Source organism: Mobula birostris, chromosome 32 (genome assembly GCF_030028105.1).
Source record: "Mobula birostris isolate sMobBir1 chromosome 32, sMobBir1.hap1, whole genome shotgun sequence".
In the NCBI taxonomy this organism is placed as follows: Eukaryota; Metazoa; Chordata; class Chondrichthyes; order Myliobatiformes; family Myliobatidae; genus Mobula; species Mobula birostris.
Genome location: NC_092401.1, coordinates 21,367,985 through 21,394,594, shown reverse-complemented (window position 1 = coordinate 21,394,594; position 26,610 = coordinate 21,367,985). Strand labels below are relative to the sequence as shown.

The 26,610-nt window shown below is 39.2% G+C and overlaps 1 protein-coding gene across 7 annotated transcripts in view; it reads left to right on the top strand.

Moving 5' to 3' along the window:
- The window catches only part of brd4 (bromodomain containing 4), a 176,369-nt gene that overhangs the window by 71,262 nt on the left and 78,497 nt on the right, over positions 1–26,610 (top strand). For all 7 annotated transcript variants that reach the window (XM_072248423.1, XM_072248421.1, XM_072248425.1 and 4 more), the window contains 4 exons: positions 11,086–11,223; positions 15,024–15,162; positions 18,501–18,805; positions 19,497–19,907. In XM_072248423.1, coding sequence (XP_072104524.1) covers positions 11,086–11,223; positions 15,024–15,162; positions 18,501–18,805; positions 19,497–19,907 — 993 coding nt within the window. The remainder of the gene's footprint in view (positions 1–11,085; positions 11,224–15,023; positions 15,163–18,500; positions 18,806–19,496; positions 19,908–26,610) is intronic.

Below are 26,610 nucleotides of genomic sequence, written 5' to 3'. Positions count from 1 at the left end.
CAATGGGTCAAAGATAGGATGAGTAAGTGAGCAAGGGTCTGGAAGATGTATATTGGGGAAAATGTTGAAATTATCCATTTTAGCAGCAAAAATTACATTTGTATTCAATGTAGTTATAAGGAAGGCAAGACAGCAGCTATATTTTATTAGGAGTTTGAAGAGATTTGGCATGTCAACAAATACACTCAAAAACTTCTATAGTTGTGCCGTGGAGGGGCTACTGCACAGGACTGAAAGAAGCTGCAGAAGGTTGTAAATCTAGTCAGCTCCATCTTGAGTACTAGCCTACAAAGTACCCAGGACTTCTTTAGGGAGCGGTGTCTCAGAAAGGCAGCGTCCATTATTAAGGACCTCCAACACCCAGGGCATGCCCTTTTCTCACTGTTACCATCAGGTAGGAGGTACAGAAGCCTGAAGGCACACACTCAGCAATTCAGGAACAGCTTCTTCCCCTCTGGCATCCGATTCCTAAATAGACATTGAATCTCTGGACACCACCCCACTTTTTTAATATACAGTATTTCTGTTTTTGCACTTTTAAAAATCTATTCAATATACGTATACTGTAATTGATAATACTTTATTTTCCTTTTATTTATTTATGTTTTTCTCTCTGCTAGATTCTGTATTGCATTGAACTGCTGCTAAATTAACAAATTTCACGTCGCATGCTGGTGATAATAAACCTGATCATGATTCACAAAATGGTAGAGATTGTAGAGCTCTGAGATGAAGTGAAATCTGGTGACCTAATGCAAAATTAATGAAAGGTTAATATATGAAGGCTAGCAATCTTTGTTCGGAGAATTGAACAACAAAGTTGAAAGGTTACGCTTCATTTAGAGAAGGCATTGGTGAGGCTATACATGGAAGATTGTGAATAGTTCTTGTCTCTTAATTAAGAAAGGATCTTATTGCATTGGAAGTAGTTGAGTAGAGGCTTGCTAGACTGCCACCATGAATGGGAGAATATGAGATTTGGTTCAGTTTATATTTATGTATGTTGAAATTGAGAAAATGGTGGAAATTGAAATATATTCTTGAGATACTGACTGGTGGATGTGACGATATTTCCTTTTGTAGGAGGAAAATGTTGCCCAATTTAGACACGCATACTTTTTTTGAATTTTGGAAATTATTGTAGCTCACTTCCTCACCATGGTGGTAGTAGAATAGCTGATTATTTTTAAAAGTTAAATATCTTCTTGATTAGATGGATGAATGGTTGCTGTAGGTAGTGTGATATGGAGTTGCATTTACAGCCCGATCAACACTGATATTTACTGACTTGGCAATTTCAGTTTCCGAAGTGTTTACTCCTAGTTTGTGAATTGTTGGATAGAGCTTCTAGATATCAGGTTGCTGTGGGGGGGGGAAATTAAAAATAAAAAATCCATGTCGTGCCATCATTGACTGTAATCCTTGCCCCAAACCTGACTGACAAGTTTTACTCCCAATGGCACCATGTAACGTTGCCATCTGTTGGGGATGACTTGCAGTTTTCTGCTTGTGGCCCTTTCCATGGGGAAGTAGTACCATATCAGTGTCTTGACAAACAAAATTAACTATCTTGTCTACTTGGGTTGTAGGATTCATCTACCTTTCTATGCCAATAGAAGAATTATTTTAAATTTCTAGGTTTCTGATCTGATAATTTGCAACAAGCCTTTCATGGCTTGTTGCTTTGTTTACGATCTAAACTAATTTTTAAGGTTTCAGCTCCCCACCAAATTGTAGGATAGCTTTGTACTAACAGAACAATTTAACTGAATTCTGGCTTCCAATTAGGAGAGGAATAAAATGTGGTTGTCAGCAGTACAGATATCTAAAACTTTTTTTTTAGTTTTTAAAACAATTAAAGGAACCAAAATAGGGAGCAAAGCAAACTGATTAGGGAAAGAATTGTAAATATCCAAAATAGTGTTTAGAAATGTTTTCCATTTTTTCCCTCTGATCTCTTGCTATGCAAGTTTTTATGATTTATATTAAGGATGGAGTTTCACCAGTTTTATTGGGAGTGGGACATCATTGAAAGTAATATTTTTGCTCTGTTTGTTATGTTACACCAGTCTCATAATGGAGTTTAGTAAAAATTCAAGTTTTTCTATGGCTTAGTGGTGGTGCATTAGTTTCAGTAACCCAATTTTCAAATCACATATATGGTAGTTTATGATCTGAAATGACCATGAAACTACTAACTGTTGATCCTGGTGTGAACAAGATGTGCTTCCAGGCCCGGCAATGTGTCTAGCTCCTAAATATCCTCTAATGTGGCCTAGGAAGTCAGTCAGTTGAATAATTGTGGCAGTGTTGAAAAGGAAAATGAAGTTGGATACCTGGTATGGCCCCATCCACCAGATTTGGATGCAACAAACTGCCTGCTAGTCTAGTTGATTCTGCGTAATTCGTCTAATAACTGATGAATACAAGCTGTCCTCGTGTAATGATTGGATTCTGTTTTTACAGATGCATATGTTGATTTGTGTTTTAAGTTTGTAAATACAGAGAGATCACTCTATCCTCGTACCTCCATGATAAATAGTATCAAAAGTCTGATAAGCAAAATCAATTGCTAACAAGTGCGGAGATGGGAAACTAGTTCTACCATTTGGAGGAACATTGGATTTCTGAATTTAATAATTATGTAGACGTGTCCCTTAGTAGGACATTCATAACCCAGGGATAGTTGGTAAATCGTTAGCTTTTCCATAGCCAAATTGTACTAAGACAATCAAACCTTTAATATGATGTACTAGTGTCTCCATCAAGAACTCTGAGGTGGAAGCACATGCTTCATAGGTAAAGGTGGTCGTCTGTTGTGTTGTTAATGTGGTTCCAGATCCCATGAGTTAGAAAATTGACAAGGAAGCTGTACTACCTGCAGTTCCCTTAGTAGAAGCACTGAAAGTTGAACAGAATATGTCTGCAAATGTTTACAACATCCAGTAGCAAGAATGGTTTGGTCATTCCATTGCTGTTCCAGCCATCTGAGACCTGACCGATGTAGTTGTCAAATTGGATCTGCAGCAAGTAGGGAGTGAACCAGCAAGAAGGATAACCCAATTTGTCCTCATCACCAGTCAACCCATGGGGTATAAGTGCTGTTAGAAGTGATTGCTACATGTATCTTGTGAAGGCAAAGCTGACTTTTTCACATCCAGTGCACCCAATCTTACTTAAGGTGATAGTCTGGCAACATTAACAGGTAGCAAAGTTCCGTGAGCAATCAGCTGTAGCAGATATGTATACCTAGATATATATTCTATGGTCCATTATACTGGAAGCAACACCAGACACACCCAAAACTGAAGTGTGTCAGTCTGTGTAATCTGCATCATAGGATTGGCTAAACTGCAAAAACAACATGCATTGGGAAGTATTCACAGCTGTGATCAGCATTGCTGAATGAGTGATCCTCAGCTTCCTTCTGAGATCCTCACCCTGGAAGCACTGTTCAGCCAATTTAACTCATTTCATGTGATGTCATTGAAAATGCTGGGTACAGATATCTAAGAAACTAAACAAGATCCTTGCTGTAGGATTCCAAGATTTACTTGCTCCTTTGGCCAAGCTGTAGCAGTGCAGATACAACATTGGTTCTTAAAATTCACTAGGCACATTTGGTTCAGAAGAAGTTGGCCAAGTGCAAACTGGTCTTTTTAATCGGTATACCCTTAGCTATCAGAACCAGTTCTGATAAAACTGAGGTCAGTGGTATCAAAGGAAGAACACTGAAGTGGCTGAATTTATAGTTCACTGATAGTTAAAAAGCCAATCATCCAGAACAGAGGAGTATCTTAGACACACATCTTCAGCTGCTTAACTACTTGACAAAAATGCTGGTTGCTCAGTTCTTTTTGCTACTGCAAATGAGCTAGAGATGGAAAACACTTAAGCATGAACTGTTGAATGCCACCGTGCTTGTGCAGAGATGGACAACGTTCAAGTGTGAACCATTGAATGCCATGTAACTTCGGTGCCACAAAATGCCAGGCAGCATTTATGTTGAAAAATGCACCATTTGAAGTGCAGACAATTAGGTCCTGATCACCATTGACTAGAATCAGTTTCACACATTTACTATAGGGGCAGGGTAAAGGTTAGTTAGATATTCTGCTGCAAGAAACTCACGGCCCCTCAAGTCTTGCCATCTTTCCATCACTTATAATAACGTAGTCAGGAGTGTAACGGAGTACTCTCCCCTTGCCTGTATCTGTCCCACTAACAGCTCTTAAGAAATTTGACAATATCCAAGGCAGTTGTTTGATACTCACTCCACCAATTCCATACACCGACTGCAGTATGTACCATCTGCAAGATGTGTAGCATTACTTTATATGCACCATCCAAGCCTGCATCCTTAGACACATAAAAGGACAAGGAACTTCAAGCACACGGGAACTCCACTATCTGCAGGTTTTTCTCCAATTTACAGACCATTGCAATATGAAAATGCATCACAGTTGTTACTGACTCCTGTACATATACATGCACCATTGGCACTGTTATACCATTACTAGAAGGATGGCAACAGTGCATGGAGGTGGCATAGCCATCACCTCTCAGAGGCTGATAGGATGGGCATTAAGTGCTGGTTTCATTAATTATATACAGAAACAAATAAATGTTTTGAAATTTTTCATTATGTTGAGTAATACACAGAGCAGACCAGTTAATTCTATGAAATGGAAGTTATTTCTTGACCTTGAGAAGAAACCAATTGCATCACATTTCTGTGACTCAGCCAGTTTCATGTGTTCAGAAGGTACTTTGTATAGCCAAATTATCAGCTTCAGTAATATGTTGATGTGCTTTTAAGTTTAACAATGAATATTCTGTGGTGCAAATTGTTCATGTATTTGGATAGGTTGGGAGGGGATAATTTGGTGAGCCAAATCAATGCTAATTTCTTTGCAATAAAGATGGCCAAAAATACACAATTGTAAGATGATTGAATTGAACTCCTTTATTAGTAATTGAAGTCCTAATGGTGCTAGCAATTCAGATTTCCTGTCACCGTGTCAAATCAAGTATTTTAGGCTTTCACTTCAAAGTAGTTATTAGATTTCATTAAACTATTCCACTCACCAGTTATGTTGTATCAGTTACTAACATGCCATTTGGATACTTTACAGTTTTGGACAAACATAAGTAAACACTAGGTAGTTGTAAATCTGTATGGTTCACTGACTTAGATCAAGTAAACTGATAAATTTGCCAAGTCTTATGAAATGAATTTAGTTCAACAAACCAGCGGTATTGGAAACGAAACCACAAGGGGGAACTGGCACAGACTTGGCATTTAAAATTGCTTTGAAATTGTGGGTTGTCTTGAATAATTTTGACTTGGTGTGCAATAAACTGACATTTTAAAGTTTCTTAATAATTTGTCTGAATTGTGCTGCTCTTCGGTACTCAATCTTTGGAAACATTTAAGCTGACCATGGAAGAAAGGGAAGAAGGGACACCAGAGGCAAGTGGTAAGAGGGGAGAGAAAGTACTTGAACCTGGAGGAAATTATTGTTCACGCTGTCAAGTTGGAGGCTACCCAGAATGAGGTGTTGCTTCCCAAACCTTGGAGAAATTAAATTGTGCTGTTGTGATATATGGATAAATGAGATCCAGGAGAGTGTCACTCCCGTTTGAATTATTCCATGAAATTTTACGTGCAATTGAGAAGGCTTGGTTTTAATATTTTGGCTTAAGTCTATTGGAGTCATAGAAAAGTACAACTGAGAAACTCCCTTTGGCCCATCTAGTCCTTACCAAACCATTTAAACTACCTACTCCAGTTGACCTGCACCCATAGACCCCCGTACCCCTACCATCCGTGTATCTATTCAAATCGTGCACCTCTTGTGCTGGCAGTTCATTCCACACTCTTCACAACCCTTTGAAGAAGTTTCACCTTATCTTCCCCTTAAACTTTTCACCATTCACCCTTAACTCCTGACCTCTGGTTATAGTCTCATGCAACCTCAGTAGAAAAAGCCTGCTTGCATTTATCATATGAATCCCCCTCATAATTTTGTATACCTCTATCATCTCCTCTCAATCTTGTACATTCTAAGGAATAAAGTTCTAACTCATTAAATTTTCTGTTATAACTCAAGTCTTCCAGATCTGGCAATATCCTTTTAACCTTATTGACATCTTTCCTATAGTTGGTAGCCAAAACAGATACAACACTCCAAATTAGGCCTCACCAATGTCTTACGCAACTTCAAAACATCTATCTCTTGTACTCAATACTTTGATTTATGAAGGCCAATGTGCTAAAAGCTTTCTTTATGACCCTATATACCTGTGATGCCACTTTCAACAAATATGGACCTGTATTCTCAGATTCCTTTGTTTTACTGCACTCCTTGGTGTCCTACTGTTCACTGTGTAAGACTTACCCTGGTTGCTCCTACCAAAGTGCAACGCATTGCATTTGTTTGCATTAAGTTCCATCTGCCACTTTTCAGCCCATTTTTTTTCCTGTTGGTCCAGATCTCACTGCAAGTTCTGATAGTTACCCTCACTGTCCACCACACTCCCAATCGTGGTGTTATCTGCAAATTTGCTGATCCAGTTAACCACATTATCATCCATATTGTTGATATAGATGACAATAACAGACCCAGCAGCGATACCTGTGGCGCTCCACTAATCACAGGCCTCCTCAGAATCAACCATCTACTACCACACTCTGGCTTCTCCCACGAAGCCAATGTCTCATCCAGTTTTCTACCTCATCTTGAATGCCGAATGACTGAACCTTCTTGAGCAACCTCCCATGTCAACTGCCTTGCTGAAGTATATGTAGACAACATCAACTGCCTTGCCTTCATCCATTTTTGTGGTAACTTCCTCGGAAAACTCTTGACATTGGTTTGCCGTGACCTACCATGCAGAAAGCTATGCTGACTATCCTTAATCAGTTCATGTCTTTCGAAATCGTTTATGCCTGGTCCATTAGAATACCTTCCAATAACTTTCCCACTACTGATGTCATACTCACTGGCCTGTAATTTCCTGTTTTATGTTTAGTGCCTTTTGAAGACCTCCCAAATTACCAAGTACTTTGCCAGAAAGCAACCTGTACCAATCTACACTTGCCACATCTGTTCAGGTACCATCAAAATTGGTCTTTCTCCAATTTGGAATCTCAACCTGCAGACCGGACTTACCTTTTTGGGGTAACAAACTCAAGAAAATTTGCAGATGTTGAAAATCCACCTTCTTAATCCGACTTCTCATCATTTTTTTCCAGTCCTAATGAAGGGTCTCGGACTGAAACGCCAACTGTTTACTCTGCCCATAGATGCTGCCTGGCCTGGCCAGTCTCAATAATAGCCACAATATCATAATTCCAGGTGTTCATTCATGCCCTGAGTTCATCTGCCTTTCCTACGATACTTCTTGCATTGTAAATTACGCAGCTCAGGGCATTAGTCGCACCTGCTCAACTTTTTGGTTCCTGACTTTGTCTGAGGTCTTAACGACATGTTTCACAACATCTCCACTAACAGTTCTGGCATTCTGATTCCCATTACCCTGCAACTCTAGTTTAAACCCCAAGGGTACTAGCAAACCTTCCTGCTAGGATATTGGTCCCCTTCCAGTTCAGGTTCAAACCGTCCCTTTGTACAAGTCCCACCTTCCCTGGAAGAGTACCCAATGATACAAAAATCTTATGCCCTCCCTCCTGCACCAGCTACTTTGCCAAGTGTTAAACTGTATATTTTCTCTACTTCTGGCCTCACCTGCATGGGTAGCAATCCTGAGATCACAACCCTGGAGGTCCTGCCCTTTTAACTTAACACCTAACTCCCTGAACTCCCTTTGCAGAACCTTGTCACTTTTCCTATCCATACCTACATGGACCACAACCTCTGGCAGTTTACCCTCCCACTTAAGAATGCGGAGGACGCGATCTGATATGTCTCGGCTGCTTCTGTTTATCTAAGTTGCTATAATTGTTTTCCGTGTATAGTTACACATTTTTAAAAATCGTTGTTCACTGCTATTTCAACAATTTGTGGCATAATTTATCCTATGAATGTGAAGACCTTATATTACAGGGCAAGAACTGGTTATTTGACTCATTTGCAGGAGCATTTGACCAAGTTTCACTCTCCTGCTCTTCATAGCCCTCAATTATTAGTACTTGTCCACTTCTGAATGCCATAATTGAAAATGCCTCCTCTTGCTCACCCCTCCCCCCCACCCCAACACAACGCTACATTTCATATTCTAACAATTCCCCTGCATCCATTGTTTAAAAGAAAAATATTGTCCCCTTGCTATTTCTGGTCTTTTGGCCAATTGCCTGTATCTATCTAAAGTCTTCTCACTTGTATTGAGACTGACAAGCAGAACTGGCATAATATAAAAGGTCTGGCTGAAGTAGTGTTTTAAAGTTCATTATGATCTCCTTGCTTCTGTACTAAAATCCAGAATCCTGTATATGCCATCAGCATCTCATAATGCCTTCCCATTTCAGTGGTGCAGGCACATGTAACCCAGAACTCTGTCCCAGTATCACTTCCAGAATTTAGCGCCAGTTATTTTGCCTCTTTGGTCTTTCTATGTAATTGTAAACCTTCAGGTTTCTATATTAAATTTTACCTGATGAGTCCACAAGCTCTCCATTTCCTACTGAATTTATTTTGCTTCTCTGTTTTTTAACATCTACAAATTTGTTTAGTTCATCCTATATGCCTGAGCTATGAATATAAATTGACAAAGGCTGGGGTTCTTGTATCAGCCGACTGGGGAGCACTAATGTATACTTCCTTACGTTCCAAAGGAAACTGTTGACAATTGCTTTCTTTTTACTTAACAAATTTTTTATACGTGCTACTGTGTCTTTTATTCCACAGGCCTCAATTTTGTTGACAGCTTATTATGCATCACTTTTTTTTTGAAAATAATGCTACAATTTCTTCTCTGTTTCCTCGTCGAAGAATTTTCAGATGACTTAAATTTGCTTCAAGCAAATCCATGGGACTTTTCCACATCAATTCACAATTTAAATGCTTTATCTTTGTCTGGTTAACATTCTGAATTTTCCTCCACTGCAAGGTTAAATTTAATGGGCTGTAGTTGCTGGGTCTGTGGAAAGAAAGTTAACATTTCAAGTGCAACACTCTTAGAAACTGGGAAAGAGTTATAAAATTGGCTTTTAATTGCAGAACAGGTGTGGAAGTCGAATCTGGATAAAGTCACTCAGAGACCGTATAAGTACAAACTCTTTATTCAAAGCACCCAGGGCTTACTCAGTTAGTCACTCAGACAGGAACAGTATGTGACTGTTCCTGCCCAATCCACCAACTAACTCACAGTTCCCCTTACAAGTGGATATATTCATTCAGATACCCCCACACAAGACAGGCTGGAGCCAAAGTTATCTACTACATGACAGTCTAAAAAGACAAATTACAGAATAGGCATAATGGCCTCACATATACAAAACAGAGTGGAGCTGTCCTATCTCTACGCATGACTGCACAAGGAGATAAGCATCCTGAAACCCTAGCTGGCTACCTTGAAGAAGAAATATTGCTCAGCATTGAACAACAAAATTAGCACATCTGTTGCTCATCAGCGATTTCTTTCAGAAAAGCTGGCTGCTATTGTTTAACTAACGTGGTAACCCTTTTACATAATTTATCACTGGAAGTATGGATAAATCTATGTTAAGGTGAGACCAGATTGAGAAGGGATTCAGTTGTCCAGTTAAATGGGTTGGTGGGGACAATAAATGGGTGGTTACTCTTTGTCTGTGTGGACATCAAGATCTTTGAGTTATCTTTAAACCTGAAAACTGCTTAAGAAAGGGAAGGTGGGGGGGGGAGATCACTTTTGGGTTGCCTGTGGACGTGTTTCTCTAGACAGTTAATGTTGAGCACCTTGTTGCATATGCATCTATTAACTAATGTATCTCATTTATGTTCCAGAAATTTTTAATTTCTGTCATTTACCCTATTGTATTGTAGCAATAATACATTTAACAATGCAGGAGACTGTCATTGGTCATTCAACCCACTAGGCCTGTGCTCCCCCCGCTCAGGGACCAATTCTGTTGGTCCTATCGCGCTGCTCCTTATTTCCCTGTAACTCTCAATTTCTCATAGCTACTCCTAACTGCAGAATTGAAGATGGGGAATTCAAAATTGTTTTTAACCATGATCAAAACCATTTTTAATTGTATATTTTTCATCTGTTAATTTACAGAAAGGTAGATTTCACTCTTCTATGTTTAGTGTAGCACTTAGCGCACTGCTTTACAGTGCCAGTAGTCAGTTTAATCCTAGCCTCTTTGTAAGGAGTTTGTACGTTCTCCCTGTGACCGTGTAGGATTACTTGGGGTGCTCTGGTTTTCTCCACCTTCTAAAGATGTATGGGTTAGGGTCAGTAAGTTGTGTGCATGCTACATTGGTTCCAGATGCATGGCAACACTTGCAGGTTGACCCCAGCACCTCTTTAGACTGTGGTTGTTAACGTGAACAGCACATTTCACTCTAGATGTTTTGTTGTATATGTGACAAAGCTAGTCTAATCTATTTACTGTATTGACTTTTGAGCAACATTTCAGAAAAATAAACTGAGTAGGAATATTTCCTCCATATAAATTTAAACTATTTTGGAAAATAATGTTGACAAGATCTTGTTTTGTTAATAGTCTCGTAGAACTTGCCTATGAAATTGAAATTGTTCATCACTGATAAACTTCTTGCAGTTTATTAATGAATCCAACAACAAATTGATTCAATGAGGTTTCTATTTATCAGTCTTGACTGTTCTGTAGTTAATTTGGAGTGCTCAATTTCAATTTTAAGTTACTGCTACCATTATCTAGTCAGATTTATTAACATTAAAATTGACCATGTGTAAACCTTAGCACAAAAGTCCATACGCTCTACCTGCAACATGATGCTGATGAATGAGTTGTCTCTCTTCACTGCTCCAGCTCATCACTGCTTGCATAATTTAATCCAAAAGCAAGAATGACTATCTCCAACCACTGACAAAATTATGCTGCAAAATTTAATTATTTTCAAAGTTGAAATTTTATCTTTACAACTTTCTTTCCAGGATTATTATAAAATTATCAAACATCCTATGGATATGGGAACAATTAAAAAACGCTTGGAAAACAACTACTACTTGAACGCCCAGGAATGTATTCAAGACTTCAATACCATGTTTACCAATTGTTACATTTACAATAAGGTAAGACTGTGATGCATGTTCAACAAGATAGTGGAAAAATAAGCGGCACTTTTTGTTGCAGGTAATTGAAAGTGAAAGCAGTGGGATCGATCATGTGCAAAATGAAAAGGAAAAGTTTTGTAATGACTTAGATTGTTGCTCTCTCTGCTTTACACAACCCCTTTTCTAAAATGGTGAGCTCTTTGAAATATGATTCTTCTGCTTAAGTAATTGTCTTGTAGCTCAGACTATCTGAGATTTTTGTAGAAATTTTGGTAAATTGTTTGCTCCATGATTGAAATTTTGTCATACAAGTAACAGTTGAGTAGTTACTTTCAACATCAGAGAAATGTATGCAATATACATCCTGAATTTCTTGTTCTTCAGACATCCATGAAAACAGAAGTGCCCCAAAGATTGAGTGACAGTTTAAAAATGATAGAACCCCAAAGGCCCCCTACTCCCCTCACATACACAAGCAGCAGTACAGCAATGACCCCCCCCCCACCCCACCCACTTACACAAAAAAGCATCAGCACCCTCCATCCACCAAGCATGCAATAGCAAAGTCCCTAATAAAGACCATGATTTGCAGTACAACAAAAAATAATTGTTCACCCGACAATTCAACATACCACAGGTATGCGCGCTGTCCTCCCCCCACCCCACCCCCAAATAAAGGGAAAAGGGGTGTCCCTTTTGGCAGTGAGAGGAGAGACATAACAAAAATTGCTGATTTATGGTTTCTGTTTCAGCTTCATTTCAAGTGAGTCCATAGACTGTGGAATCAGTCAGTATTGTGAGTGTAGTTACCTCTGGTTGCAAGAGGCATCAAGTGCAATCCATCTCATGGCAAATGGGATTCACCACAGAAATAGGCTCTGAAGCATTTGTCATACTTGTCAGCAATCTTATTAATGCACAGTCAACCTCCAGTATATGCAGGTTTGTAGTTAATAAATCAGCAGAGAACAAGGACTTGGTGTGAAATAGAAGTAAACTGAATATTAGAAATCCACTTGTTCTTCGCAGTGTACTGCTAGACTCTAGCATTAAGATCTAAAATAATTGGGAACAAACTTGTGTCAGTTTAAAAAAAGGGTTTTCTTAAGTAAATTTGGCTAGAACAAGTTACAATTTTAAGATTATTTTCAGCGTGGAGGCACTTAATGTTCATTTTGAGAAGTCTGGCATTTTTGGATCTTATCTGAGGGAAAAGGAATATCCTGGAGACATTAATTTTGGAATTGGAAACTAAATATTCTGACAATTCATCTATCTTTTGATTGACCTGAGTATTCTGGAGAACCAATGAAGAAAGCTGCTATTGAATTGGATGAAATGTTTTCTGCAGGATGATCTTTAGTATGATTAGTGATGAAGTTGTAGTAGATGGCACCTTGGTGCTCCTCTGTACTCCTTTGCCATGATTTAAAGTAACTTTTAAATGAATCTAGAAAATGGACATAACAGTTCATAGAATAGGCTGTATCTTTTCTTCATTTGCGATGTCTGGAATTGTATTTGGCCTACAGATTGAGACCATAATTCAATTTTCAGGGTTTCAGATTTAACTGCCCACCATTCTTCCATATACCTTCCAGAGTTACATAATTTCAGTAATACGCAGAATAACACATTTAGTCATCAACTTAGAGTATCATGTTCATCGTCTCTACCCAAAAGACGAAATAGAGGAGGTGCAATGAAGATTAATGAGATACCATTACTTATAGACTGATACAAGAGAAATTACATTGAAGAATAAGGAAATGACAGAAATTATTTGTGTTCTGTCTCCTGGGAATGATAAAAAGTACAACAAACCTCCCTGAAAAATGTGTGACTTGATAGACCCAGAGTGAATGTAGAGCTGAAAGAAATTGACCTCAGTTTAACAAAAGTATTAGAAATGTTAATAGAACACTCATCCGGTAAATCTTGAGGACCTAAGGTTTTAAAAGGAAGTAGCTATGTAAGTTATGTAAGTCTTAACTAAAATCAGTTCATCAATCCATCCATTCTTGAGCTGTTTGGAAGATAACAAATAATCTACCCCTACTAATCAAGAAAAATGAAAGAAAATGGGCAGTAGAAAACAATTAAAAACTCAGAAGTCTGCAGATGCGTGAAATCCAAAGAAAACTTAGTCTGATGTCGGTCATGGTAAAACTTCGAGAGTGTACTGTTGAGGACATACTAACAAGGCAGCTAATAAGAACTTGGCAGAGTCAGTATGCATTTATAAAACTGAGAACTGTTCGAATATTCCAAATTTTTAAAAGCTTGAAACAAAATAAGAGTAATCCAGTGTGCTTCAGACTTTCAAAGACCTTTGAAATAATACAGCATAGCTTAAAGAAGATGGTGACAGTGAGTGAATGGGCAAGGCTTGAAAAATGAAATGTAGAAGACAAGGTCATCTACTTTGCTGTCAGTGACTTTAAAAAGTTGTGACTAAGATCTTGATATTCAGAGGTACCTTGTCTCCTCTCATATGTATTACTGAAAATTGACATGCAGATATAAAAAATCCCCATGTTAGGGTTTCATTCCTAAGTACTGTTTGTGATTCAGAAATAAAAACAGAGCGTGGGGTATGATGACAGAAACAACTGTGATTAGAGAATGGGCAGGCACAGGACAAGCAGCTGCCAGCCAGCCTCACTGATTTGAGTCTGCTCAGTGCTCACGGCTGTCCTGTGCTCAACCAAACACAACTTGTGGGGGTGGGGGATCTTCAGGAAGAAAACGATCACAGAAATGCCTCATTGCAACTGAGAAAAGATTCCTTACAGCAGCCTGCAAATCTGTCTTGTTGGTCTGTCAATGACACAATTTTGCCTGGAGCACAGGCCTAGAATCTTGTTTAATAGAAGTTGTACTAGCTGTAGAGGGAGTGTGACAAAAGATGGATTTCTGGATGAGTCTCCCCTATGAGGAGAGATTAAACAGACCGGGCCCAGTCTTGAGTTTAGAGGTGATTCATTGAAATATTTGGGATTCTTTTGGCACTCAACATTGTAGGTGCATTGTTGGATGCTTTCTCTGGTTTGGTGGGCAGGGTCTTGGGAGTTTAAGAGCCAAGTATCACGCCCTGAGGTAAGGGGCTGACCATTAAATTTTAAAATGAGAGGGAAAAAATTCAGTGTTGAAGGATCTTGGGAGTTTTCTATCTAAGATAGATGTGAATATTCAGTAGTGGAGTGAATTCAAGTCAGGTAATAATTTTTTAAAGATATTTATAAGCCAGGAAAGTGGATCTGAACTAAGATTAGCTAAGAATTTGCTGAATGAGAGCAGGTGTGAGAGGCCAAATGATTTGTGTATTATCCTGAGCTTGAACATTCCCGCCCAGTGACTACAATGATGACCTTTCAACAAGGTTGCTGCAAAGGATTGTAATAATGTGCCCTTTTTATTTCTCTACCCATAACCTGTGGTTCCCAAAACATTAACAACACATTTATTGCTGTTCTAACTAAAACCAGTGAACTTCTCAAGTAAGCTGGGCTCCAGGCCATTTCAGGCATTATGTTTTATAATCGGGCCTTTATTTTTAATTTGTATCTGAATTTCTTTAAGTTGTATTCCTGTAAATTTTGAAGATGTCTCAAGTGCAATATTTTGATGATCAGAGTCTTAATTTCATTTAGAGATTAAAGTGAATGGATTTAAATTGGTAGCAACTGTTCTAGAAGAATCCTAGTTATCTTTTTCTATTGCCTTTCAGTAAAGTTAGTCATCAATTGTGCTTGTATTGTTTAAGTACTAAATCAGCATAATTGTACTAAATGTTTTTTTCCCCTTTTTTTTAATAGCAAGGGGATGATATAGTCTTAATGGCAGAAGCTTTGGAAAAGATATTTCTTCAGAAAATTTCAGAGATGCCGCAAGAAGAGATTGAAGTACCTATACAGCCTGCCAAAGGATCACGGGGTAGAGGCAGAAAAGAAACAGGTAGGGTGTATGTGTGTTACTTTTCAGCTGTAGTGCGAAATTTAACAACATTGGTATAAGTGTCAATCCAATGTAATCCATCATATTGGAAACTGTCAAGCAGTTGGTATTCCAAACATCTGTTTCCTAGTCTTACATACAGAAAAGCTTTATTTTGGGAGATGAAATACTTGGTAGAGTGATCTGGTTGCAACTTTAATTTAAAACAAATATTTACATGCATCTTTTTATGCGGAGAGTTTGAAACCGACTTTAATTTCAATCAATAACTTCATTTAATAGAATTAATTGTGCATGTTGGTCATGAATGATGTTAATTAATTGGCTACTTACTGGGTCTCATTTGAAGGACTGAAAGAATTTTTCTCATGCAAACCATTCTCCTAAATTAAAACGTTGAGAGGTTGTGTTACTGCTACATCTGGTCTGTGAACTTCAGTATTTAAGAACTTGACCTTTTTTTCTAAGGCAGGATGAATAATTCCATTTTGAAAGAATTTGCAAATTGAAGTTGCCTTTAATTCAAGTCCATTAGTAAAAGGCTGACATCTTTTAAATTTTAGTTTAGTGTTCACAAAAGGTTGTTAACAATTATCACAATTAGTGGGACAGAAACTTAAATAGTGCAGATTTTCCATTCTAACTCTAGATATGTATAGATCTGGAAATTTTCATATTCCTGCTACTGACACAAGTTAAAAGCATGCATGAAATGTGCTTGTATTATGTCTTCTATGTTTTCCAGTGAGTCAAAACAATCGAAAGGTCACCTAAATATTGAAAAATTATGAGCTGTACATAGTTTCGCTCACGTTTTAAAGCTAACCAAATGGCTTTGAACTGTTTTCTGCATGTGAAGATTCTCAGGCACACTTGAGAAAAATTATTTGATCTATATTGGCTCTTTAATAAGATTTATTTGATCTTTTACATCCTGCTGATCCAGGAGATGGCTTAACAGCCTTGGAAGGCAAACACTAATCTTGTGGTTCCACCTATAATGTTATCCTGACAGTCTTTTTACAGTGAACAAGGGTGGCACAGTGATATAACAATTATCCCAGCTGCTTCACAGCTCCAGAGATTCGGGATCAATTCTCACCTCCAGTATTATCTGTGTGGATTATGTATATTCTCCCTGTGAATGTGTGGGTTTCCTCTGGGTGCTGAAATTGCCTTCCACATGCCAAAAGTGTGCTGGTGGGTAGATTCAATAACTGTACATACTTGCCCTTTTCTTTCAGCTCCTTTCACTTTCTCCAGCTATGCTTCCCTTTTTGTTAGCTACGTGGATTGATCCACGTTCCAAACCTTTGTCATTAATGCTCACTATCTCTTTCAGGGCTTCTGAGATGTCCTTTCTCTTTCATAAAACAGTGGTCTTTCTCTCTACTGCTATCCTCATCCACACCTCCTGCTCCATTTTCCCCACCTCTGCCATCATCCCAACCTGTCTGCTCCTCCCTGAATATACAAGGGTTCCTCTTATCCTCATTTGCCACTCCACGAACCCCAAACATCAGCTTCCAATGCATCAGTCTCCACAATCTCCAGCTGGATACCACCTCACCTCCCCCCCCCCCCCCCACTCCATTTTCCTTGGGGATCACTTACTATGAATCCCCAGTCTGCTTGTCCATCTGCACCAGTTCACCTCTAGGCTGTAGTCCATGAAACTTGTTTTGCGTACATCCACACTACCTCCCCCACTTCATTATTCCAACACAAAACAGTCTTTCCAGTTGAGGCAGCACTCAGATGCCAATCTGTTGGGACCATTCATTATATCCAGCCCTCCTGTTGCAGCCTCCTCTACATTGGTAGGACCCGACACAGATTGGGTGATTGCCTCGCACACCAGCGCTCTGCCTGCCATTAACAGGATCTTCAGTGGCTAGCCATTTCCCATTTTCACACACTGACATGTCTGTCCATGGCCGCCTCTGCTGTTGCATTGAGGCCGGACGCAGATTGGATAGGCAGCATCTTGTATTTTGTCTCAGTAATTTCCATCCTGACAGCGTCAACATCGATTTCTCTAACTTCCAGTAATCGCTCCCTGCCCCCCCATTCCTGTTTTCCTTTACCCCATCTCTTGGTTGTCCTCCACATCCCACCCCTTTATTGTGACTTCCAGCCCTGAGAGAGGGTCTTGGACCGAAGCTTCAATGAATTTCCCCTGCCTTGCTGAGTCTCTCCCGTATTTTGTGTGTGTTACTTCAGATTTCTGGCATCTGCAGTCTCTCTTGTATCTGTGTATACATTGCCCCTAATATAGATGCATGGCAGATAAATCTTATGGGAAAGTGGAATTATTAGTGATGAGAAAAATAGTATTATATGGGTGTTTGTTGGCATGCATACAATGGACTAATTGCTATTTTTTTCACTGTGTGGTTCTGGTAATGAGGTTTAACTTGAATAGTAATAGGCAGAGTTCTAAAGCACTAAAATGGGTTGCATTGTAGAATTACACATTTTAAGCACATCATCCCTTTTTGATTTCATGAAATTTATTTTTAAGTGACATGTGTTTGCTTAATGTTAAACTTTGGTTTGTGAGTCAGCTTGTTTTCACATCTGTAAATATCTGTTCATGAAACTTGAGTATGGGTGGTTGGGAAGTTGTAATTAGTTGTTGGGGGAGAGTATTAACTTCAAGTAGTGGCGGTGGAAACTGAGATTGCATTTGAAAGTGGGTATCAAGTAGATATTAAAATTAGACAGGAAAACAGTGAGTGAGACCTGTCATTACTTGGAAGGGCACCTACCTGAAACCAGTTCTTTGTGCTGCAGTTCTGCTGACTATCACTGAAACAGACCTTGCCACTGTCTAAATAGCCATAATACCCACAGACCTCATGCATGTTTATGAAGTTGGTGTTCATGTGCTTGCATGATGTTAGATACTCTTGTGCATCCTTAAGAACTTGCTGCATTGGTTCATCAAGTGCATCAAGACACCAAAATTTAAAACTTCCCCACACATGCAATAACAGAATTTTTATCTGGAAACTGATCGTGCTGTTTCATAGAATTCCCAGTTTCTCCACTTAAGATTGTTACGCTTCAGGCTGGAACAATTTTTTCCTCTGGTATCCCACCAGAAGTGAATTTTTTTTCTCTTTTTGGTGAATTAAAAATTCCATTTCTTTGCTGTTGCATTCTCCTTGACCAAAGAATGATTTGTGCACTGGGTTTTGTCACGGTCCACTGAATCTTAACGTTGTTATATTTTAATGTATATACTAAACTGTGGTTACTGGAAAGTTTTTAACTCAATTTGAGTATCCATCACTTTGAATATTTAATATAAGTGACTTGTTTTGTTTTTTTAGTTCAGTCTAAAACAAATGTGTCAACTGTACAGACTGCCTCCCAAGTGACAATGCCAGTATCGGCACCAGCACAACCACAACAGGCACCACCCCAGCGGGCACCCCAGGCATCTCAGCCTGCACCATCGCAGCCACAGCTTCCATCGGTATCTGTGCCAGCACCCACACCCCAGTCATTTCCTCCTGCGACTCCTGACTTGATAGGCCAGCCACCAACAACAACAGTGTCTCCACATACTTCAGCTCCCCCAATGCCAACACTCACGCCAACAACTGTGATGGCAACAGCTCCACAGCCTTCAAAGGTAATTACCTCTTGAGCAGCTTTTCCTCGAGGATGCCTAAACTCACATGTGGTTCCAAGCATATAGGATTTAATGGCTTCGTATAATTTGTGGGAGTGGAGGCTAAACTGCTTTGTTAATCATTGAGTTACCAAATTGAAAACTGTTGGTTTATGTTAGTCACTTTTTCATGTTTGAAAATAATTTACTGACTTTCTCCCATGAATTTTAAGGAAGAATTTGAGAAAGAAGATAGTGAGAAAACATAAAGGGCAGAATTTATGGATATATTGTTATAACATTGATTTTGCTCAAAGCATTTAATTCTTCTCACACATCTCATTTTCATTCCTTTACTCACTGACTTGATAGCTTATTATTTGAAAATTCGGATTAAAATTTTGGAATATTTAAGAAACATCTTGCCTATACAACAACACATTGGCAATGTCGGGATTTTCACCTGTTACTATGTCACGCCTTTCATTCTGTTGTCAGAAATTGGCTTCATTCATTCTCTCCCGAAGTGGCCAAATCCTAAAGTCCATTATGTGGGGAAAATCAGGAATTTGAAGTAGTAAGATCCCCTTTACAGGTCAATAGGATGTTAAATTAATACTCTTTTCACTTGTCACATATGTATGCTGTTTATTTGCTATTTCCTAATAGGGTAGGATAGTTGAATCTAAAATGTTCTTTTTTTATTTTTAAGCATAAAAAGGGTGTGAAAAGGAAAGCTGATACAACAACTCCGACAACCAATGTTCCAGTGAAGAGTCGAGAATCTTCTCCATTAATGACTGAACCCAAACCTGCAAAGATCCCTTCCAGGAGTGGCAGACCTCCAAAGCCCACTAAGAAAGAGGTTCCAGACTCCCAACAGCAGCCACATCTTGAGAAGGGTGGGGGCGGAGGTGTTGGGATTGTAGGTGGTGGGGTTGTGGTAGGCAGTGGAAAGGTTTCGGAACAATTGAAGTACTGCACTGGCATTCTTAAGGAAATGTTCGCCAAGAAGCATGCAGCATATGCCTGGCCCTTCTACAAACCTGTGGACGTAGAAGCCTTGGGACTGCATGATTATCACGACATTATAAAACACCCCATGGATCTCAGTACTATTAAAGTAAGCCTACGCTTTGTTTTTGTTTTCTCAGTAGTAGAGTTTGGATTATGAAGCACCATTGAATCTGTATAGATTATTTTGAAGTGTCAGTCATTTTGAACTTTCATCAGTGTTTAAAGTGTTATTTCATTGTCAGCCTAAATACAATGATTGAAGGGGGGATAAGTTGCTTGATGTGAGACCTTGCTGCACTTTACAATGTTATGAATACTTGTGTGGTCAATACAAAAAGGTAAGTGAACCTGGAAGGTCATAAACACAAGAGATTCGGCAGATGTGGGAAACAATACAGGAGGAACTCAGCAAGCCAGGCAGCATCTGTGGAGGGGAATAAACAATCGACCTTTCGGGCCAAGACCCTTCATCAGACATGGCTTGGCTTCTGCCCCCTTCCTTTCCAGTACAGATGAAGAGTCTTGGCCCGAAGTTTCAACTGTTTATTTCCCTCCATAGATACTGCCTGACTTCCTGAGTTCTTCTAGCATTTTGTGTGTGTATTGCCTGAGTCCAGAAGAACTTTAACCTTTGTATCTTCTAGTTTAGTGAGATGATCTGATGTTCTGCTGACTAGAGGTTAAAAGTTAATTGTAAGTGGTATGCATTGGTCAACAAATTTGTATTTTTTTAAAAAAAGATTATTTGATGTAAAATTTAGGGCCGAATTTTACATAACGTTATATTAAAAAAAATTATCAATAAAACCTATCAGAACCAAGCTTCATATTTTTAAGTTAGAAGAGCATGTTAAGAACAGCAGATCTATAGGCCATCTGGTAATCAGGCAACTATGTTCCATTGTTTATCAGAAAGATAACCAAAGGAACTCCATTCATTTGTAACTTCATAGCAAATGGAAACAGAATTAAATCAACAAGTTACTAACTTTAGTAAATTGTGCACATTTTGGAGGTTTGGTGATTGAATGAGGACACCTGATTTGATGGTGCTTCTCTGCTTTCAGTTATTGTGCCTCACTAAAACTTCATCTTAGTGGAGTAATTAAATCTGATTTTAAAATTCAACATTGAGACAAATTGGTAAATAGTTGTGGTTTACTTTTCAAATTAAATACGCAATGAAGGAAAGTTCTGATTTGCAGTGAGCTCCAGCATTCTTAACTGGTTAGTGAGGCAGTTGATGCGTTAGTTTTTCCAAAATTCCCTGGAATTGTGTAAGTTTTCATTGGATTAGAAAACATACATTTTTCCTCTAGTTCCAAAGTAAATGAGGCAAAGCAAGAAATTACAGACCATTTATTTTGTGTCGCAAGGAAAATTTCAGAAGCAATTTTTTTAAGGTAATCAGGCAGTTAAGTTAAATTCAATTCAAGGAAATGATGCAGAATCAATGTGGTTTTGAGGAAGGTAAATTATATTGAACAATTTCATTGGAGCTCATTGAAGAAAAGCTGACCCACATTGATTTTTTTTGTGTAAATAAAACCTCATGATCTTGTAGTCCTCTAATACAGGTGGCACGGCAATGCAGTGGTTCAGTTCTGCTGCGGTCTGTAAGGCAGGGGTACCCAACCTTTTTTGCACCGCAGACCGGTTTAATATTGACAATATTCTTGCGGACCGGCCAACCGGTGGGGTGGGGGGGGGGGGTGTGGTTAAACTCACCTCAACATATCTTTTACAGTTAGGGTTGCCAACTTTCTCACTCCCAAATAAGGGACAAAAGTAGCAGTCAAATCCCTGGACACTGTACCCCAGGAAAGACTACCATGACCATGAAGCCTTGCACGGGCACCTGTGTGCGCATGCGTGTATGTGCCGATTTTATTTTTTCTCCCCACAAATCGGTTTTGCCTTCATCTTCCCGACTACACTGTACCTACATTATTTCTACTTTATATAGGCTGTGTATTTATCATGTTATTCCTCTTTTACTATATGTTAGTGTTATTTATTTTCGGTTCTATGTGTTATTTGGTATGATTTGTTAGGTTATTTTTTTAGGTCTGGGAATGCTCAAATTTTTCCCATATAAATTAATGGTATTTGCTTCTTCGCGTCATGCCATTTTGTTACGAACGCTCCACCTTAGCGGGGGAAATATGGGACAAGGGCGGTCCCGTATGGGACAAACCAATTTAGCCCAATGTACAGGATGCCCCGGCAAATACAGGATGGTTGGCAACCCTGTGTTCAAGTTCAACAGTGTGTGACAGGGAATGAGGAAAGATGCAGCTGACCCATATCGTTTCCTCATGGCCCGGCAGCACCTGTTTTGCGGCCTGGTGGGTGGGGACCACTGCTATAAGGGGTTTGCACATTCTCCCTGGGAATGCCTGTTTCCTACTGGCACACTGGTTTCCTCCCACATTCCAAAACCATAGGAGTTGTTGAGTTAATTGATCACATGCGTGTATTTGGGTGGCGTGGGGTCATTAGGTTAGAAGGGCCTGTTTCTGTGCTGTACCTCTAAATAAAAAGTAAATATAAATTTGAACATTAGATGAATTGAGGGATATATGATAATCCTTAAAAGATAGTGTTAAGGTGGCATATTAGCCATAACTTTGGTCTTTGGGCAGTACGGTGAGGGTGGGTGCATCTGGCATATTCCTGATTCTAGTCCTAGTTTATCCAACTCAGGCTTGCCTAAATTTGTTGCAGTTTGTTGCTGGTTTGTTGAAGTATAACATTTCAGAATCATTTTGTTTAATTTCCTTATTAATAATTAGCATTATTTTACATTAATTGGGGTTATGGTGTGATGATTTATAAATACAAATATTTCAACATCTCATCCATAATGCATGTGAAACACTGCAGATTTCAGTGCTTGATAATATTGTGTTCAGGGCTCTTGTTAAATCTGCAACCCACTTCAACTCCTTTTATACAAATATTTAGCATGCAGTATTTGATTGGTTCTTAACATTGTGTGTTTGATGAGGTAATTATTTTGGTAATCTAAACTGCATAAGTTATGCTGGTGAAGCTAGGAACATCACATAAGACATTGCACTGAGTGAAGAATTAGATCTTGGAAGCCATTTTGGCGCGTTAAGTTGAACACAATTATGCAGAATTACAATTAAGTTTGGTGTCTGTGATGTAATGGATAGTCTCAAGTATGAAATTCCATTCCACTGAATCTATTATTTCAGTAATATGTTGAAAATTATTATTCTGGGATAAAGCACCGGCAGAAAACAAGAACATAAGTAGAAGTAGTCCAATCAAGCCCTTGATCCTTCTCTGCCATTCACTGTGGTTACTGTCTTGACTGTCATCGTTTTCTCACTTTCTTTCCATAGCCTTTGCCTCGCTTGATATCTGTGTTCTTTCAGAAATGTGTCTTGCTTCACACTAGTACTAAACAAGCATTCTTTGCTTAAATTGCTTAAGATTATGAAATTATTTTCGATTCAGTGATACTGCCTCCATGGCTCTCTAGGGTAGAGAATTCCAAAGATCCACAAGTTCACAAAACGTCTTCCTATTTATTAAATGGGTGACCTCCTTTGCTTAGCTTTATATAACCATACTACAAAATATCTTCTCAGCATTCAAGCTGGCTGGTGGCGTAGTGGCATCAGTGCCTGACTTCGGAGCAAAGGCTCCTGAGTTCGAACCCAGCTGGCTCCCCAGGCATGCTTTCCATCCGTGCTGGGTTGAGCATCAAGCTAGCAACTCGACCCCGTAAAAAAGAAATTGCTTGCTACAGAAACATCAACAGTAAAAAGTTGATGGCCTATGCTCTCTCGTGAGTTTAAAAGGCAATTTCCTTTCCTTTTTTTCCATTCATGCTCTCAATCTCCCCCAATATTTTACTTTCAAGGATTGCCTCCCATTCTTTTGAGTTCCATGAAATGTTCTCATTAGCCTTCTGTTGATTCCCTCATCCCAGTAATAAATCTGATGAGTCTTCTCAAATAACTTGAACTATACACACAATCTTGTAGAAGTAGAGAGATTGAATAGGATAGAGGTATTTAAAAATTCGGTAGTCTTGTCCTTTATTGTTGAGATTAAGCAATATAACAGTGCCAGTGTTTTGGCAGGGGTCTACTGGATTGCAAATATAGAAAAGGTGTGAAGTGGAAACATGGGCTAATCACCTGTAATGTAGTTAAAATGTATATGCATTTGTCTTACACTTTGGTATATTTACATTGAAACAACGTTCAAAAAGCCAGTTGGGGTTTGCAAATAGTTAAAGAAATTGTTAAGATGCTTGATGGTGTAGTAATACATATTTATGCTCGGTTAACTGCCTGTTCTGGTGCAAAATGATATTTTCAGTTTATAGTTGGGTTAGAAGTACTGTCTTAGAATCTACGTACACATCAATTTGTAGATAGAACAAATTTCTAGGTACATTTTAAAAAGCTTCATGGACCATTGGCCTCTCAAAATGTGGGATAATTTACCAAATTAAGTAGGTTTCTTAAGGCTAGTTACTTCATGCTCAGCCGTGATATTCCTCAGCATTATGTTTTAGTGAGAATGTAGAGGTGAACTGAAATAAGCTATCATGGTATAAGGCATAGGAATGTGTATAATGTGGAAAAACTAGAACTATAGAACACTACAGCACAGAAAACAGACCAGTCGGCCCTTCTAGTATGTGCCAAAACATTATTCCAGTAGTCCCATTGACCTGCATCCAGTCCATAACCCTCTAGACTTCTCACATCCATGTACCTATCCAATTTATTCTTAAAACTTCGAGTGAGCCCACATTTACCATGTCAGATGGCAGCTCGTTCCACACTCCCACCACTCTCTGACTGAAGAAGTTCCTCCTAAACCTTTCCCCTTTCACCCTAAAGCCATGTCCTCTCGTATTTATCTCTCCTAATCTAAGTGGAAAGAGCCTATTCACATTTACTGTGGCTATACCCCTCATAATTTTGTAAAAATCTATCAGATCTCCCCTCATTCTTCTACGCTGCAAGGAATGAAGTCCTAACCTGTTCAGTCTTTCCCTGTAACTCAACTCCTGAAGACCTGGCAACATCCTAGTAAATCTTCTCTGCACTCTTTCAATCTTACTGATATCCTTCCTATAGTTAGGTGACCAGAACTGTACACAACACTCCAAATTTGGCCTCACCAATGTCTTGTACAACCTCCCCATAACATCCCAACTCCTATACTCAAAACTTTGATTTATGATTGCCAGGATGCCAAAAGCCTTCTTTACAACCCTGTCTACCTATGACACCGCTTTCAGGGACTTATGTATCTGAACTCCCAGATCTCTTTGTTCGTCCGCACTCCTCAGTGCCCTACCATTTACTGTGTATGTCCTACCTTGATTTGTCCTTCCAAAATGCAACACCTCACACTTGTCTGCATTAAATTCCATCTGCCATTTTCTGGCCCATTTTTCCAGTTGGTCCAGATCCCTCAGCAAGCTTTGAAAGCCTTCCTCACTATCCACAACACCTCCAATCTTACTGTCATCAGCAAACTTGCTGATCCAATTTACCACATTATCATCTAGATCATTGATATAGACAACAAACAACAATGGTCCCAGCACAGATCCTTGAGGCACACCACTAGTCACAAGCCTCCAGTCTGATAAGCAATCATCCACTACCGCGCTCTGTCTTTTCCCACACAGCCAATTTCAAATCCAGTTTACAGTCTCTCCATGGATACCTAGTGTCTGAACCTTCTGAACTAACCCCCCATGTGGGACCTTGTCAAAGGCCTTACTAAAGTCCATGTAGACAACATCCACAACCTTTCATTCGTCTACTTTCCTGGTAACCTCCTCGAAAAACTCTACAAGATTCGTTAAGCACGATCTACCACGCACAAAGCCATGCTGACTATCCTTAATCAGCCCTTGGCTGTCCAAATACTTGTATATCCGATCTCTCAGAACACCTTCCAATAATTTACCTACTACTGATGTCAGGCTCACCGGCCTGTAATTACCTGGTTTACTTCTGGAGCCTTTTTTAAACAACGGGACAACATGAGCGACCCTCCAATCCTCCGGCACCATACCTGTGGCTAAGGACATTTTAAATATTTCTGCCACGGCACTTGCAATTTCTACACTAGCAAGATCAGAGGAAATATCATGTCAGGCCCGGGGGATTTATCTACCTTTATTCGCTGTAAGGCTGCAAGCACTTTCTCCTCTTTAATCTCTATATGTTCCATGACACTGCTGCTTGTTTCCCTTCCTTCCATATGTGCTATGCCAGTTTCCTGAGTAAATACTGATGCAAAAAAAAAACTGTTTAAGATCTCCCCCATCTCGTGAGTTTCTACACATAGATGACCACTTTGATCTTCTTGGGGATCAATTTTGTCCCTTACTATCCTTTTACTCTTAATATACGTGTAGAAACCCTTTGGGTTTACCTTCACATTATCTGCCAAAGCAACCTCATGTCGTTTTTTTGCCTTCCTGATTTCCTCCTTTAGTATTTTCGTATATTTTCTATATTTTTCAAGTACCTCATTTGCTCCTTGTTGCCTATACCTGCTACACACCTCTCTCGTTTTCTTAACCAGATCGCCAATATCCCTTGAAAACCAAGGATCCCTATGCCTGTTAACTTTGCCTTTAATCCTGGCAGGAACATGCAAACTCTGCACTCTCAAAATTTCGCCTTTGAATGCCTTCCACATACTGAACGCTCCTTGCCAGAAAACAACTTATCCCAATCCATTCTTCCTGGATCCTTTCTCATTTCCTCAAAATTGGCCCTTCTCCAACTTAG